This window comes from Triplophysa dalaica, chromosome 19 (genome assembly GCF_015846415.1).
Source record: "Triplophysa dalaica isolate WHDGS20190420 chromosome 19, ASM1584641v1, whole genome shotgun sequence".
NCBI lineage: Eukaryota > Metazoa > Chordata > Actinopteri > Cypriniformes > Nemacheilidae > Triplophysa > Triplophysa dalaica.
The window spans coordinates 16,773,888-16,792,144 of NC_079560.1; the positions used below are offsets into that span (position 1 = coordinate 16,773,888).

General features: G+C 37.3%; 1 protein-coding gene across 3 annotated transcripts in view; it reads left to right on the forward strand.

The window, feature by feature from the left end:
• gabra3 (gamma-aminobutyric acid type A receptor subunit alpha3) overlaps positions 1–18,257 on the forward strand; it is a 135,545-nt gene that overhangs the window by 103,659 nt on the left and 13,629 nt on the right. For all 3 annotated transcript variants that reach the window (XM_056731536.1, XM_056731537.1, XM_056731534.1), the window contains exons 7-9: positions 792–935; positions 4,048–4,200; positions 14,183–14,388. In XM_056731536.1, the coding sequence (XP_056587514.1) occupies positions 792–935; positions 4,048–4,200; positions 14,183–14,388 (503 nt within the window). The remainder of the gene's footprint in view (positions 1–791; positions 936–4,047; positions 4,201–14,182; positions 14,389–18,257) is intronic.

An 18,257-nucleotide genomic window follows, 5' to 3' on the forward strand; every position in this document is an offset into this window, starting at 1 on the left:
TTTAAACAAATATATCAAATTATTGTTGAATTATGCTACGGTATTGCCATTTTTAGGCTGTTACGGTAATGACATTTTACAGGTCTTATAGGGATGTAACAATATTATCAAGATAGTTTTTTTCTTAATAACAAAATTGTCTCAATATTATCGTGTTCACATGACTTTATGAAACGACAGGTCTTCCGGGCCTAGAGAATGTTAGAAAAAAATTATAGGTGTTACCTTTGGCAATGTCCGTCTGGTGCAATTTTTTTTATTTTATAAAAGTGATTTTTAGGTCATTTGACCCATCTCATACCACTAAGTTATGAATAGAGGATAAAGAAAAGAGGAAGCTCATGGCATGTTTTCAAGTCATCATTGGTCAATACAAATACTGCAAAAAATACCGTACTGTGGACTTTATAGTAAGGTATTATTGTATAGTGAGATTTTGATATTGTTACATCCCCGAGGTCTAATAAAAATAAATATAAAAACATGTTAAAGGTGCCCTCATCCTCTAAGGCACCCCTCTCAACCCCACGCCCAACTCCGGGCGGGCATCCGTTCAATATCCCTGCTTATAGAGGTAATAAGTAGAAAGACATTTCTAAGAGCGTGTGCTGTCTTCTCCTGCCCCAACCCTTTTTTTGTTTCGGTCACTGCCCCTCAAAATGTTTGTGCACGCTCCTGCTTTTAAGTAGGACATCTAAAATGGAAATTTGTTTTGTGGAAACCAAGATTTTGTGATAATCAGCCAGTCAGACTAAACCAATGCCCCATCTGCTGTGGTTTGTCTTCCTTAGATGCCTACACTAACAATGAGGTTGTCTACATTTGGACGGCGGATGATGAGAAATCTGTTTCTGTTGCTCCTGATGGTTCTAGACTTAACCAGTATGACCTGTTGGGCCATGTCATTGGCAAAGAGACCATCAGCTCCAGTACAGGTAATTACTTTTCTTCTTGTAGTACATCGTATTAATGTATATCCATAACTGACATGGAGTTACATGATCAACATTTGGATATTTAAATAATATATCAATACTTTTCGTTTTCAGATAATGTCACTGTTTAGGTATAGTTTGGTAAATTTCAATGAGACACTAAATTCTTGTATCATTTTTGTCAGTTACTCTTTCGGAAGTTTTCTGGTAATTTGGCTGCGTTTTTGTCTTCTTGTTTATGATTAAACAATATTGGAGTTCCAATGGCTGCTTTTCTTTACTTTCAAACTCATCAAAAAGTGATTAAAATGTGAGTTTATAAAAAGAAAATCATATGTAAGCACAATTTATGTTTGTCTCTAAAATCCCAGGATGCACTTTCAAAGATCAATCAGGGATACATTTTGTTGTGAGAATGCCCATAATAATCAAAGGTCTAATTTAGACAAAGAATTCCTTTAAAGATTTGCCCAACATTTTTGATCAGTTTTAAGGATTTTCCAATGAAATGTGCTCAAACTTTTGACTGGTAGCATGTGTGAACATTCATTTTATACAGTCGGATTAGTAAAGAATCTGTAGTCTGTTGTTTAAAAAAGCTCAAAATGTAAAATTTGGTCATTTGCAGATTTGGCACAGTTTCAGCCTCAATCTGATTGGGCGATTCACAGCCCTATTTATTTTTTATTTTTTTGTACACAACCATAATAGTTGTATTCATACTAAATTCTGCAGTCACTCTTTTGAGAGGTATAAAGAACACATCTGCCTCTCTTTGTCGTTTTTGAAGTGTGTGGTTACAGATGCATGCTGGATAATGAAAACTCTTTTTAGATCTTCAGTTTATACGCATGAATCTATACTCTCCTGTACACATTCACCAGGGCTTCTTTTGTGAAATCTCTCATTTTGCACCTGACAACCTGAATGAATTAATTTCGATTGCTTCCCACTCAAAACATTTTTTCAGCTTGGCATTCGCTTACAAATTCCATTTTGCCTGTTTGTAAAGTCATTTATCTGGTCTGCTTTGCAAGCTGTAAGATTATCGATTGCATTCTGTCACAGTTATTGGGGTCATGTGACCTCCGTGAAGCAGGAAGAACCTTCTTGTGCGACCGCACAAGTAAAGTGTGTGTGCAATATGACAACGTCCACAAGTGAAATGAAAGAGAGGTGAAATCGACCTTAAACCCCAGAGAGGCAAAGCAGTTACGGAAATTGTTTATTTTACACTTTAAACAAATTGTTGCAATTTTAAGTCGCCAATTGTAGGGGTTGTTGCCAGACTTGAATAGTCGAACACCAGTGAAATTCCTTGTTTTATTAAACATTTTTATTTCAGCTGAAGTAACTTTTGCCTCTTTATCACCACCTATGTTTGAAATGTAAATTTGCAGGTTAGATCGCATAATTTTCTTTTGGGCTGAAGTCTCATTAACTCAAACTAATGCGGAATCGTACCCAACACCTCTTATAAATCATTATTAAAACCAAATTTTAACACTTTTTCATGCACTTGCTCAATAATTGGAATATTTTTAACCTCAAAACTTTTCCTTTTCAGAAGTTACATATTAATACAAATACAAGAAATAATTTAAATATGAACAATTTTAAGATTCTGAATCTATTTAAAGCAAAATCTCAAAAAAAATGTCATTTACCCATCCTCATGTCCTCTGCAGAACGCAGAACAAGATATTTTGAAGAATGTTGGTAACTAAACAACACTAACTCGCAGTAACTTCCATTGCATGGACACAAAACACTGAGACATTTCTCAAAATATCTTCTTTTGTGTACCACTAATAAAAGAGTAATATTTTGGATTTAAAGCAATGTACGTGAGTATAAGATGACAGAATATTCATTCTTTACATGTATCCCACAGTACACAAAAGAGGCCTCTCTGACTGACAGCGCGTCCACTTTTTTATTGTGTGAATCATCAAGTTTCTTCTTGATCAAGCTCGGAACACTTGATTTAAGTTTCTGATAGCTGCGCTCACCTGTTAACCTTTAACCCCTGACGCCCACAACCAAGTTTCTTTCCATCAGTCCTCTGCCTCATTCATATTACGGCTCAATGAAATTGCCACCAGCAGTTGATGTGAAAAAGAATGGCGTGGTGGAGGATAACTTTTTTACACCTTGTTTCCATAGATAAAGCCGGCTTTGATTTGCCTTGCCTGATCTCACGACAAACCTCTGAATTAATAGAAACCATTTGTCAAGGCTCTGTTCTGAGGCAATGATTATTTAGAGACAGACACTGTTACGATAGGTTCAAACAGCCCCGGGTGTACGCTGGCTTCGGTGAAAGGGTTTCACTTCGGCTTGCCTGTGGATGAGACGCGTTTCACCGTCTCCCTCAGCTGAAATGGAAAAGACTAATGTTTTCGTTTTTGTTTGTAGAGCAGGAGAAGCATCTGTTTGTTCCTCATTTTGTCATTTTAATTGTTTTCTGCTCTGCCTCCCAGTGCAGCGAGATTGTTGACTCAATTAAACTCTGCTTTTTAACCTCTGGTCTCTTTTAAAGGGATAGCTGACCCAAAAGCGTAAAGTTCAGTAATTATTTAGACGCCCGCTCGCATCTTTCTTAACCCGTATAATGAGTTTTTTTTTTCTTTTAAAGTGTTGTGGCACTATATGGCCAAGAAACACAATATATTTTTCTCAATTCGTATAAAATGTTGAAAAAATCCATCTTTTCCGTATGATGTCAGCACTGCAAATTGGCTGTTCAACCTCTGATTTGAATGAGATAATCACGTACCCCTCGGGGCCCATCAGAGGTTCAGCGAGAGGTGAATGTTGGGATTGAGCAATTGTCTGTCTCGTTCTTCCTGCTGCTAATGCAAGAACATCCACCCCATGTTTAATTCCCAGCCATGCATGGAAAATGCTTGATTCCTTCATACATCTGTGCTGTTATATACAAGTAGCATTCTGTTAAACTTTCTCACAAACACAATGTTTTTCTACACTCATGTGACTGTTCGTCAAAAAAATCTGAATATTACAGTCAGTGTGTTGTGCGAGCGAGGCGTATCAATAATTCATTCTGTCTCTTATGGTTTCTCTCTTCTCTTCATCATTTCTTGTACAGGAGAATATGTGGTGATGACAACGTATTTCCATCTGAAAAGGAAAATTGGCTATTTTGTGATCCAGACGTATCTCCCCTGCATAATGACCGTCATCCTCTCTCAGGTGTCCTTCTGGCTGAACCGCGAGTCCGTGCCAGCGCGCACCGTCTTCGGTGAGGATTTTCATCCCTGTTGTTTATTAATGCGCAAATGCAATCCTCAAGTAAAACTGTTTAAATTATGAGGCTACATCAAACCGTGCCGCTGTGCTTCGTATAGTCGTAAGAATGCTTTTGGTTTGTTTTTTCCTTGTTTTTATCCACCATCATGAAACAACGGGAAGCGTCGAGTAAATGAGAGCACCAGGGATGGAATTAAAAGTTTGTGTTCTGAATGAAAGTTCGTACAGAGTTGGATTTTAACTTCTTTTTAGGATTTTGTAGAATGTACATTTTGACAAAAGAACAAATATTATTTGGAATTGAAAACAATTTATTATTTCTGTTTACCTCATTGCACCTTGTAAGCAACAACAGTTCTTGCTTTCATTAAAACTTGCTTACAAGCAAGAGGGAAGTGCTTTCGGTGAATACAAAGGTTACTTGCCTATTGTCCGGAAATATTTTATAGGATTTTAATAACATTATACATGCTTTAAATGGAAAATATTAATTTGAAGGGTTACCTCTAAAAAGTAAGGAGACTTCATTAAAACTTTAGGTTTTATTACATTTTCAAAAACAAAAATGCCTTATAACTTTACAGATCATTGTGTGAACACTTACATTTAGTCATTGTGCACCAGAAAATGTGCAGAATTGGAGATTAAAATCACTGGCAGAGGGTTTTTATGTTGTACGTTTAATTCTACTGGGCGGTGTGGGAGCAGGGCATCAACCTGCCCTCATGTAGGTGCTGTTAAAGTGCTGCAAAAGCGCTTGAATTTCACTCTTACAAGTCTGTCCAAACCCTGGGCGAGTGCGGTCACTGAGCAGCCCTGCGGTTGGACAGTGATGGATTTTGTTTTGAAACTGTGTAAGGATCACAGGATTGACTTGTAATTACCTCAGCCACCGCGCAAGCACATAATTAATTACAGATTAGTCCGACCCAAACTTGGAACAAAATGAAGTCGGGGAAAGTGAGGATGACGGGCCTCTCACGGGACGCCGAAAGGAAACATAAACCCAAATGCATCGGAACTGAATCTCCCCCCGGCAGGCTTTTCACATCCAATCCGGTGGTAAGAGATTATTGCTCATTGAGCTTGCATCAACTCCGCAATGGCTCTGGCCGGAGCCTCAGGTGCAGAGCAGGGCTCATCCTGCCAGCATTACTCTGGAAGGCGTTAGTCTTGATGATGCGAAGATTTCAGCAGTCGGCAGTTGAATGAAATAAGAAATCTGAGCCTTTTGAACACAACAGCTGATCGAGTGCGGCAGATTTTCCTGCCTGGTCTCTCACTGCTGCCAAATGTTCAACACCGCGGTTAAAGAAATCATATTTTGATTAGTTGTGAAATGTAAACAGTTTAAAGGGCCACGCAGCACAAAACAAACACTACACCAGTTTTTCCCACAGGATTTTGTGAGAATATGGCGATGGATGATGTTGCCTTCTAATTAGCATATTTGTGACATTATTGTGTTGGATTTACATCCAGGCTTAAATGTTGTTTAAAAGTTATTATGAGTAAAGTTATTTCGATTTTAAAGGGGTCATACAGTTGTGCTCAAAAGTTTACATACCCCTTGCAGAATCTGGAAAAAGCTGAAACATTTGGAAGAATAAGAGGATTTTTTAAAATGAAGGCTTATTTTTAATTTAGTCCTGCCCTGAGCAAGTTATTTCACTAAAGAAATGTTAACATAGAGTTCACACTAAAGAATAATATCAGAATTTCTAAAAATAGCCCAGGGCAAAAGATTACACAACCCTGATTCTTAATACTGTATGATTTTACATAAACAATCAATGACAGTTTTAATGTCTAGTCATAGTTGTTTAAGGGTTTCTTGTTTGTCATGATTCATTAGACTGTCAACTGATCTTCAAAACAATCATCCAGGTCCTCCACAATCTTTGCTTTAGATATCTCAGAGAGTTGAAATCAGGTCAACTTTATGGTTATGAGCTATGAAGACTAAGAGAGCATGGAGTTTAGACAGCGAGGTAGCTCACCAGTTATTGAATCAGAGCTCCTGTCATGTATGCATGATTCCTCCTCCTGTGCCTTTTCCCATCAGCCCCCTTCAAAATCCCCACTGTTTCTACAGCTACCAAATATAGTATCTAGCTTCAGTAAATACCGAATTACATCGTGTTTCTGTTTTGCCTCTGGCACCATAATACGCCTCCAGTGTTTTCTCTTTTATCCTTTGTTCTTCATAATTCTTTGCTCTGCTGTATTTGTCGTTGTCTTTAAACCAGAGCTATCTCTATCATTTTTAAGCTTTGCAGCACGGTTCGCTCAGGTGTGTGGTCATGGATTAATCTTAAAACCGTCATTTTTTTGCTGACCGGCCTCTCCATTATCCCTTGCACACCTAAAGTCTTCAAAGGAGATTTGCTAGAATTAATGTTTCACCCACACAGATATCTCCCCATATATCAATACTAAGCTGTATTTGATGGAGAAAACCATACTATTACTAACACTCAAACAAACCCTGAGTAACACGCATGATTTGTGATCAAATTGTGTAGATTATTGAGGTTTAACGTTTACATGGCGGATGATAAAATGGATTACAAAAAGGGCTTAAAATGAAGTATCATCCTAAAGATTGGGTCGATAAGCAGCCATCCAGGTCACCTTAGCAACACGAGCAACCACTCAGGACACCATAAAAGCTGCATCCCAATGACACAGCAACCAACCATCATTGAGAGCATGGACAACAGCTGCTGCATCATAACTTTTTGTTTGAGAAACCTTTACATAAATATAACACCCACATTAAGACTGCAGTGCTTTCTGTGAGTCTGGAGTCGAAGGCGTCCAGTTTTGATAAAAAATAGTGTATTCTGATACATGAGAACATAAAGTATAAAGTAGTTTGAGGCGAAACTGTTAGATCATTTATAATTAGCACAACGGATATTTGTCATTCAGAAAAACACAGTAGTTTCCAGCAGTTAAAGGGACGGTTCACCCAAAAATGAAAATTCTGAAATCATTGACTCACTCTCAAGTTGTTCCAAACCATTGTACATTTTGAAGTTATGTAAAACACAAAAGAAATGTATTTGGAAGAACACTTATCTGGGGTACCATAGACATCCAGAGTAGGGGGGGATTACTATGGTAGTCAATGGTGCCCCAGAACTGAATAGTTTACAACACTCTTTGAAATGTCTTCTTTTGTGTTCAACAGAACAGAGATTTTTATACAGTTTTGGAACAACTTGAGGGTGAGTAAATGGGATACCTAGCCCTTTAAGGTTTGTATCCCCTCCATCATTAGGGCCCTATGAAATCAGTTTTTTTTTTCATTTGAATGTTATTAAACAAAAATAACATATTTGCCCACATAAAAAAACCTCAGTGTACAATAGTATTTACTGATAAACTGTAGTAAAATAGCTGTACACTGCAGTGTTTTGGAACCTTATTGAAAAAAAGTCAATAGAGATATAGCATAATGTAGATCTAGGATAATAGACTAATGCATTTTATTTCGTTGTTTTAGTACTTGCCTAAAAGTGTAGTACTTTTTTAATCATTTTACTAGCACATTTTCTACAATTTACAAAAGTATGAAATAAAAAATAAATATTTTTATTTATTGTAAATAATACTACTTCTAGTGTAAACTGACAATTCCGGGAAAAACATAACCCCATAAACTGTAAATCATTATTTTAAGAACAGTTTTGAACACTGATTGTTTATGTACTAGCTCAATAACTGTTTTTGGTTTATTTTTTACCCAAATATCACGGTTTGCAGCTTTAACATTGAAAAACAGAAACACTTCAAGGTAAACACTAGGAAACTGCAAAGATGCATGTGTCGAAAATACATGAAGATGTTCATTTTCATACCAATCCACTTGTGTGGATTGAATAAAAAGCAGTGACTGCAGTGAATGATGCAGTAATTAGTATCATATCATACATCATTTCATAAAGACAAGAGGGAGGTTGTATCCAACTGATTTCACATTAGCCAAGTCGAGTCCCGAGTCTATAAACGGGACTAATCAGCGTTCACTCTCTGGGTAAGAATCGCATCATTAACCGGTCGCCGCTCTCACAAAGAAGCCCCACCAGGCGTCCTCTTCACCTCTCAGAAACGCCACTCCATCTCATGGGACTGTTTCTCTCAGACCTCTTCTTTTCATATCATTCCCTCCTGTTTACCCTGTCCAGAAAAGAGGCGATGAAGAGTGTGCCATAGCAACCCTGAGTGTCTCCCTCCGGGCAGCGTATGCGCGGGCTAATCAGCGATCCAGAGCCCGCTGTTGTTTAGAGTGCAAACACATGCCCAGGAGGAGCAGCTTTAGCTGGTATGAAATGTAGCAGCAAGATGTCATTGTGTCACAGCTCATGGAGAAAAAAAAAGAAAATGCCTTGGGAGGGATCATCTTCAATTCTGTGGATTGTGAACTTTTGTAGACTGTGAACGTATAGTATATTGACACAAAGCCCAGATCAATGAAGAGACGTCTTGGTGGTTTTAGTGTCCCAGTCCTCCAGTGCTCCAACACCATGATTCCTATTGAGCTTAATTTTACATGAATAATACAAAAGTGTCTTCTAATATACACAAACTGTGTACCTAAAATAAAAATATTAAGATTACTTTTTATTTTAACCGTAAACCTTGTCAGATTATGGGCCTTGTTCCTGAAAAAAATCGTAAATATATGTGTAAATTGCACGTAAAACAGACCTTCCCATAAACTCTCCTCCGAATTCACAAATACTTCATAAACGTCAATGAACGTAATTCAAATTCACAATTACCATAATCCCTGACTTTGAACTAAAGCTACGCAAATTTTGTATTTAGGAATGCTGGAATCCTCTGGACTTCATTCTCTGGTTTGGCTACATCATATTGCATAACTGCATAAGAGACTAATATGCTATATGCTTACCAATAAATTCATCGATTAAACTATCCACCAAAGCATTTTTAGCTAGCTAAAATAATAGTACCTGGTACTTTTCTGAAAACGACCAGCTAGTGGGGCCTCAGAACGCTTTGAAGGCACTGCGTGTTATTCCGTTGAAGCGTTGGTTGGTGTGATTTTGAAAATTCGCAACAGTTAGCATACTTGTTACTTGTATCTTATTTCAAAGAATATTACTTGCAACTTGAATATGAAAATGCAGTGACCGTTAATATTAATTTATCCATAGTGGTGTGTGATGGTTGGTCAATGGAGTGTTTGTCTTGTCCACTGTGATTGGAGGGCTGTGTGAAAAAGGACAGTGACAAGCTCTGTGTTTCACACAAAGTAAAAAGTGATAAAAGAAAGGGCAAAAGAACTGAGCATGAAAATACCATTATGATACATATTGCATCAAAATGCTGTGTCAACAATTTGTCTAAAAGAATACAGAACATAACGTGCGGTTTTACTCACTATTTACACATGGTATGGAGCAGTAGTACATTTCTTTCGAACCAACTAACATTTTTAAATTTCGAACATTTTCATTAATCCCAAGATTTGCGTCAAAACGACTTTACGAATGATTTACACAAAAAAATGTTCTATACTTGTTTCTTAAATGAGGCCCATTGTGTGCAAATTAAATCTGCTGTTTTCTGAGGTTCTCTGCTGCATCTCTACTGGTTGACAATCATTGTGGATATGTTGGTGGTCTCTAATCGAAAGGTACTAATGAGTTTCAGAGCGGACCCTCATTGATATTCTACAGTGCTCTCACAACAGTGTCTGCAGACGTGATAAAGCAGCACGAGTCTGAGGCCGCAGGCTAAACTCTGAAGCAACAGTGCAGTCAGGCTGCTACACAAGCCGCTCTAAACACAGTGTTTTCCAAAGCGCCTTGAGCTTGTGTGCGCCACATCCAAACCGGTCTCCACTAAAGCAGCAGTTTTAACTCACCTGCCCTCTTTCTGCTGCCTGTAGAACTGACACTACTGCCTGTACTCTTCAATTTAAAGTTTCTTGATGTATTAGGATGGTCCTTTAAAGTTATAGAAGAATGTCAAACCATGATAGCACACATCTTGGAGACGTCTGCATTTACATCTGCAATACGTCTCTGAGACGTTTCCTGTCAGATGTCTATGATTTAGAATATTTTTTAATACCGCTGTTTCTAATACGTTTATCAGACGTTTTTTCAAAGCAGATCTTTTCCAGATCTCCAGGGCCCGTATTCTTAAAGATTCTAAGAATCCTCTAAGAAAGTTTTTAAATTTAGTTTAAAAACTTCTACGTAGGAATCTTAGCTTAAAAGTGATTCAGGACCAATCTGTGAGCAACTTTGAGCAAGGAAGAGACAAAAACTTTTATATTAGTGTGGAGGCGGGGCTGACCCCTTTGCTATGTTTGACACTGTCTTTTAAAGACTGTGATTGGTTGGTTGACCAAAAAGGAAAAAAGGCCACTGTTAAGTATGGGGTCGTTAGTTTGAAATTGCATAACTAACTTTTGTCAGTTTTACCATACTCACGCACACACATGCACTATATATATATATACAGTATATGTGTGTGCGTGTGTATATACATATAATTCTCCATGCTGTTAATATCAATGTACAGTATTTGATTTTAAATGAACAGTGACACAGTTAGTTTCTGTAACTGCTGTAATTGTTTGTGCGATCAGATTGTGACTGTTGTGACAGAACCAAATCATCTCTGCTGCAAAGTTGTATTTATCCAGTTGCCAAATATTAATATGATTACTCCTATTCTGGCGCTATGGAATTTCTGTCTTGGAGATGTTAGCATGTCTCTAATAGGATCGGTCACAAACATGAACCCTGCACGATCTAATGTGTTGTGTCTTATTTACTCACTGTCAATCAAGCTAATTTAATAAAGCGCTTTAACATTTTGCATTGCATCAAAGCAGCTCTACAAGAAAACCCCAAAAAACTAAAGTTGAACAAACAAAAAACAATAAAAAATCAGATGAACCTTAAAAGTAATATGTTAATTGTCATGCATTGCAACTTTTTATGTTTCGTTCATTTTTCTCTGCTGCTAAAGAATCTCTTAAGACAATTAAAAGTTCTCCTTGCTACTCTTAATATTTTTGACCATAAGAAGCTCTTTTAAGGGTTAATGAACACCTTTCTTATCATTTCTGTTCATTCTTAGGGTAAACGTCCACATTTCTAAGAATTTGATTTAAATTTGTCACTAGGAGCACTTCTTTGCGGCAAGATTTTGATGAATAGGGGCCCAGATCTTAAGCAGACATCTTACAGACGTACAGATGCATGTTTTTGATTGTTTGCTCTTCTGCAATTCTTCTGTGCGCGTCTGCTGTCAGATGTTTATATATTGTAAGACGTTTTGCAGATGTTTTTACACAGCAGAGGTTTTCAGACCTCCGGATCTTTAGCAGACATCTTACAGATGTACCTGTGCTATCTCGGTATCTGCCTGACTAATCTGCAGAATGTATAGAACCATAGGACCATTTCAAAAACTTGATGAAGCGAAAACCTTCTTAATAAGATTATTTGCCTCACTATTCGCTTGTTTATTTTTTAAATTGCCCTGATTTTGGCCACCAAAATTATTCAAATCATTTAGAAAGGAATCTGTTAAAAGTGGAATCCCATTTCAAGTCTCATGGATCTTGTCACACGCTTTGAGACCTTGAGACTGATATTTAATCAATCTCTTATGTCTTGGATGGCTGCCAGTTTCTGTGATTTCTCATGATGGCTCCGACTTGACATTTCACACAGAGAATCCTGTTTTGTCATTTTCATCATAGCTCCACCCTGTAATTCTCAATTTATGGTTTCGGCACACGCAGCACACAATGGGCATCTGTCTCCGCAGAGACAATAGCTACTCGTGTGCCATTCTTTCTAATGTCCCTCAAGCTTTTCTCTCAATTTCCAGATGGAGATGAAGCCTAATGAAAAGTTTAATGAGAATCTTCACTGCCATTTGACTTTTTGACACACTACAGCTCCACATCAGCTGTAGATTTCAATTTAATTGTTCTCCGCTGACGTTTATGGAAGCAAACGGCGCTCGCTATTCATTTGTAACAGCCCACCGTATATTACACCTAAACTTGTTTTATAAAGCGCTCTTTTTTTGTGCGCTATAACTGTAGTGTGTTTGCACCTCAATCAACACGTCCTCCTGGTAGCGTTTCATTGTTTTTTTTAATTGCGTCATCTTCATCAGCCAGTGGGCACACAGTCACAAACAAACTGAAACTGTTACATTTATTTAGCTTTGATTGACATCCATTTAGGAAATTTCTGGAGTTTCCTTTGGCGTATTTAATTATTTGCAACAAAACTCCAGGGCCTGTGGAACGTTATGATTTCCTAGCACAACTAAAATATTTTTATTTAAAGGACCCAGTCTTTGGGTAATGTGCTCTTTAAGTTTAGATGTGTGTTGTCACCAGGGCCCCAGAATGCCGGTCCACAGCGAAGTCTGTTCTTGCCAACATTCACCTGTTTACATAGACAGTTTGTTAAAGGCTTTAAGCAAAGCTCATTTTGAAAAATTGGTTTAATCACAAAGAATGAACAAACTGAGGATTAAACAGAAAATATTAGCACAAATAAATGGCAGCTGAACAAATTTAGAGCAACATTATAAGTACAGAGACATAGCAACAGCGTTTAGATTTTTTATAAATATATATTTTGAATTAGCTTTTATTTTTATATTTTTTGTTTATTAATTAAAAGTTCAAATTTGTTTTAGTTATTGTTATCATTTTTGTTATGTGACTTTACCATTTTATTAGTTTTATTATTTTGTGATGCATTTATTTATTTTTATAATATTTTCAGATAATGTTTAGGCCAAGATTTTATTTGATTTCAATAAACATTTTTTTGTAGTTTTGGTTTTATTAAACTATAGACAATTTTGCAAGAAGTAAACAACAATGGTCCAGAAGCACTTCAAACAGAACAAAATACAATTAATGGAACATTTAGAACTATATGACCATGTTAAAGTGATTTTATATTTTATTTTATGTGTGAAATAAAAAACAGGAAGTGCTTCTGGACCAATGTTGTTTACATTTATCAAAACGGTCTATAATAACCTTGATTCGGAACAGGAAGAAAGTACTTTTGAAAGGGCGTTGTTTTGTGCATCCTGTGTTTTATTTTTACTGTATAGTTCAGCGTTAAGCATTGTCCTAATATAGTTTCAACCGATAATACGATGGACTGATACAAAATATATGTTTGGGACTAAATCAGCACTCGCCAGTTAACTAAATTGAACATATATAGAATGTATACTAGTAAATAAAATGTATGGATGCTTACACAAGGACACACCTTGTTTAATGAGAACATGTTGTGATTTAAGTGCCGTACAGTATAGGCTTATGAATCTTATTGTGGTTTGAGGGGAGAACATTTCCCTGGGGAATGTTTACTCCGCTTCCCTTTAAAAGCTCCCATCTATTACAAGGATGCGTCTTTTAACCTCTGACACTCGAGCGCATTGGCATTCACCCCAGAGCTAAGAGCTTATTTCGAAGTCCACTGTGATGCTTTACACAATAAAGTGCTTTATATCATAAGTGTGTCTGTCCTTGAATGTCCCCACAACATTATCGAATGCAATTCAAACACCACTTTTTCGGCTCACTTTATCCTCTTACGTTGTAAAGACCAATGTTTTGTCTATCTGTTATCAATACGGAGGTTATCTTTAATATATCTTGGAGCTCTTCTATGGGAAGAACTAACTGTGTTCTATGGAAAATCGAAATGCGGATCTCTGATGGTTTCCACGCTCATGAAACATTTATGACATTAATGATGTCTATGGACAACATCAACTTTATCAACAAGCACGAGTCCTCCCGTACTGTGGTTCTAATTGGTTGCTTTGAAAAATCATCTGCCAAATGCATAAATGTAAAAGTGTCACTGCGTATTTGGATGTATCACTGATCTGTACGTACATTAAATATTTCCTCTTTCTGGTTTCAGGTGTTACAACAGTCCTGACAATGACAACGTTGAGTATAAGTGCCAGGAACTCACTTCCGAAGGTTGCCTACGCCACAGCCATGGACTGGTTTATGGCCGTATGTTACGCCTTTGTCTTCTCCGCCCTCATTGAGTTTGCGACGGTCAACTACTTCACCAAGCGCAGCTGGGCCTGGGATGGTCAGAAAGAGGCCCAGGAGCAGAGGGTAGGTAGAATATAATATATAATATAATATAGTATAAGTGCCAGACTAATAAATGATAAAGTGTGCAATTCAAATGAAATGAATGCTTGTTTTGAAAAAGGCTCTATTGTTCTATTGTTTATGCTTTGGGCCGCTCGGGATTTAGACTAAATGCTGATTCAGGCCGCTGTTAGATATTACAGCTCTTAAGTAAAGGACGTGTTCGCACAAGTGCATTCTTGCATTCAAACTAGATTGAATGCTACAGAATGGAGCAAAACGCTCTCTCGTGGCATCATGCAAAAAACTGTGAGGCACGGAATAGAAAATAATACAAATTCACTACCTAATAAAATGGTTATTATTTCTAAGAGCATAATTTAAGTGAGATTGCAGGGGACTGTAGACTTTCAGAATCCAAAAAGCTCAAGTTTAAAAGTACATTCAGTTCCGTGATCAATCACTGTTTAATATTCCGGCTATTTCTTGCAGCGTACATCACAACGCACAATAAACATTCAGCACATAAATCCAGAACAAAAGCGGGCTTTCTTGTTAGCAAGCTCGTCACCATTGTAATTTTCACTGAGGTTGTTCAATAGTTGGATGCTGCCGGCAATCTTTCTCTCTCCAGCGCCATTGCTTACTCTTGATTATTGCCAGCTTCTGTCCTGGACCTGATAACCTTTGAAAAATGAAGTGCTCAGAGCTAATGGATGGAAATTGCAGTAGAGAAAGCTGAGTGAGTCGCTGTATCGCTCGCAGGATGAAGAGATGTTGTACCTGCGAACCAGTAATATAAATTCCCGTTTTGTCCTGCTGTAGTAACCCATGTGTAAGGGCCGAGAAGCACTTTACTTATTCATTAACTGTTCGATAGAAGGGAAACTTTGTGCATATGTAGGAAGTTTTGAGAGCAGCTGATGTGTCTCTCAAAAGACAAGATAGAACAATGCAATACTGATAGCAAGGCTAGACTTGGACAATAGAAGTTGAAGCTGAGAGGAAAAAATTAGATTTTAAATGCTGTTTTAATATAATAATGAAGTGAAACTTTTTCAAACTTGAAATTAAGTGAAAAATCATCTTCTTTCAATTCTAAACCCACTTTAAAGGTTCCATCACCAAATCGATATTTCACACAAATAAAAATGCTCTCATAATTTACTCACTGAACATTACTTGTTTTATATTGTCAATGATGTCATGTTATCTTAAATGGAATCCGGCATTAAAGTAATACAAAGAAGGGGGGCTTAATACATGCATTTTGAAGCGAATAATTCTATTGAGGTTATTAAGCGCGTACATACATTTGAATGCTTAAATTAAATATGGAGCCACTTCGATAACTTCAAATCTCATCTGTTCTTGCGTGTCTCATAACTGGTTGTCATAGAATATACTGTACTGCCATGAGACGCACAAGAACTAAAGACATGTAAAGCTTTCAATGTATCATTAATTGAATTATGCATTTTCTGGTGAACTATTCCTTAAAAGGGATAAAAAAAATGAAAATTCTGTCATGAATTGCTCCCGTACAGTAGTTCCAAACCGGTATACATTTGTGTTGAACAGAACAAAAAATATATAATTGCTTCTACTATTGTAGTCAAAAGTGCCCCCGAAATTTCAGTTGCTAACATTCATCCAAGTATCTTTCGTTGTTTTCAACGGAACAAAGAAACGTATACAGATTAGGAACAATTTAAGAATGAAATGACGGACAGAATTTTCATTGTTTGGGTGGACTGTTCCATGTTTTCCAAAATTGCTCAGCCCCTTGAAATGCATCTGAAATAAGTAACAAGGATTGTTTACCGACAGGGTGATCAGGACCACGACGTGAATTTTTGCGCAGAAATGAATTAACATTACAGCAAGAGATACAAAGTCTGTTTTTCAGAACAAATATTTATTTGAAAACCATGGTTCTTTTCCACATTGTGTTACAGACCGGTGTGGTCTCCGGGTGGGCTGCATGAGTTGAGCTGGTAATAATTGGTTACATGCGACAAGCTTCAGCAAGCTCCTCTAACGACAGGCCCCAGGCCTCTTGTGTCGGTGGTCCGCCCGAAACAGAGCTATAGGAAGAGACAGTTTGAAATTGCTGGACCTTCGCGATGGAAGAAAATTGAATGGCTATTTATAGCCAAAAAGAGAATGATAGAAAGCAGAAGAAAGCACACAGATGAAAGATAAATTGAAAACAGGCTCACTGGGGTCTATGGTTAAAAAGAAAGCCGAAAACTGATTTGCTATAGTTAGAAAGAAAGGGCAGCACAAGCGATGAAGAAACTAGATGAGACAAGCAGGAAGAAAAAGAATATGTTTTGAGAAAAGAGCAAAGAGAAGGTGGAAAAGAACAAGAAATGGGTTGGTATCGAATGTTGGGCCTGTAATGAGAAAGCAAACCGGCTCTCGCTTCACAGGAAGGGTTGATGAGGTCGCTGAGCGATAGGGTGTGATCAGAGCAAGGTGAATTGTTCCTTTTCTTGGTGTGTGAGAGCTGTGTAACTACTGACGTTACTAAACATCACTCGACACTAACTGGAGGCCGCTTACTACACTCATAGTAGACTGTAATTTCCCAGCACTGCTTTGAGTCGGACACTGACCCCTGTGCCGTACAGGGTTTACTCGTCTTTAAAGCATAGAATGACATTACAGATTGGGGTCAGTGTGATTTAACCTAGCGGGAACTAGCCGTGGTAGTCTTTCAAAGTATCGCTAACACTGTTCCAGTATGTTGATCAGGGGAGTATAACTACGGATACTGTGCCTCACACAAAATTATAGGGATATTTTAACCCAAAAAATATTTTTACCCTCATGTTGTTCAAAACCTTTATGGCTTACTTTATGCGGACCACAAAAGAAGATATTTTGAGACATGTGGCAGAAGATTTGTGTTCAGAGGATGGAAGTCAATGGAGTCGATGCAGTTTGGTTACCAAGGTCCTTCAAATATGTTCAAATAAAAAAGTCATGCAAGTTTGAATTGACATGAGGTCGAGAAAATAAATAAATAATTTTCATCCCTTAAAGGGGTGATTTCATGAAAAACAGACTTTTTTATGTTTAATTGCTCAAATCGGGTCTCTTGTGCATCTGCTAACTCAAAAAACGTGAAAATAGACCAATCATTAACTTTTTTTATGTGATTCTATCTCTGCAAGCCTGTGAGAAAACAAATTTGCTTCAGAAATCGCTCTCTTAATAACGTAAAAGTCGTTCTTATTATAATAATAGGCAGTGTATAAATATATTGATCGAAAATGTTTCTTGTGAGTTAGAATAAACCCTCAAAAGTATATAGTATAGATTAACAGTATATAGATATAGATTTATTGTATAGATATTTCCTTTTAATATATAGCTATTATTATTTGTATTACTTATTAATTCTCTGCCTAGGCATAAACATACTATATATTTTAAGCTAGTACCCATAAATCATGCCATCAGTGACAGTTTGAAGAGTGCCGTTGTTTCCATTTGTTGTTTAAATTTGGGTTTGTGGAGGGATTGGGATGCATTTTGACATGGGAAATGCTAATTTCGATTGTTGCATCTATGCTAATGCTTACCCAAATAAACACTGAAAATAGGTTAAGCATGTGAGACAGCAGAAGGGGACTAAAGGGAACAGTCGTGCAGAAGAGACAGCAGTTACCTAGATGAAAGACTTAAAGCATGTTTAATTCATTCTGCCTGACAAACAGTATGTAACACAGAGCCTCATTGTGAGGAAACGATACATTGTCATCCCAGTAGCCCACTGAAGCTGTCTTAAAATGTTAGCATACAGTTGAGCCTGTGCTTTGCCACATTTCTTAAACTCAATATGCAGGCTAAATGCACGACTGTAAAATTAATGGGTGCCA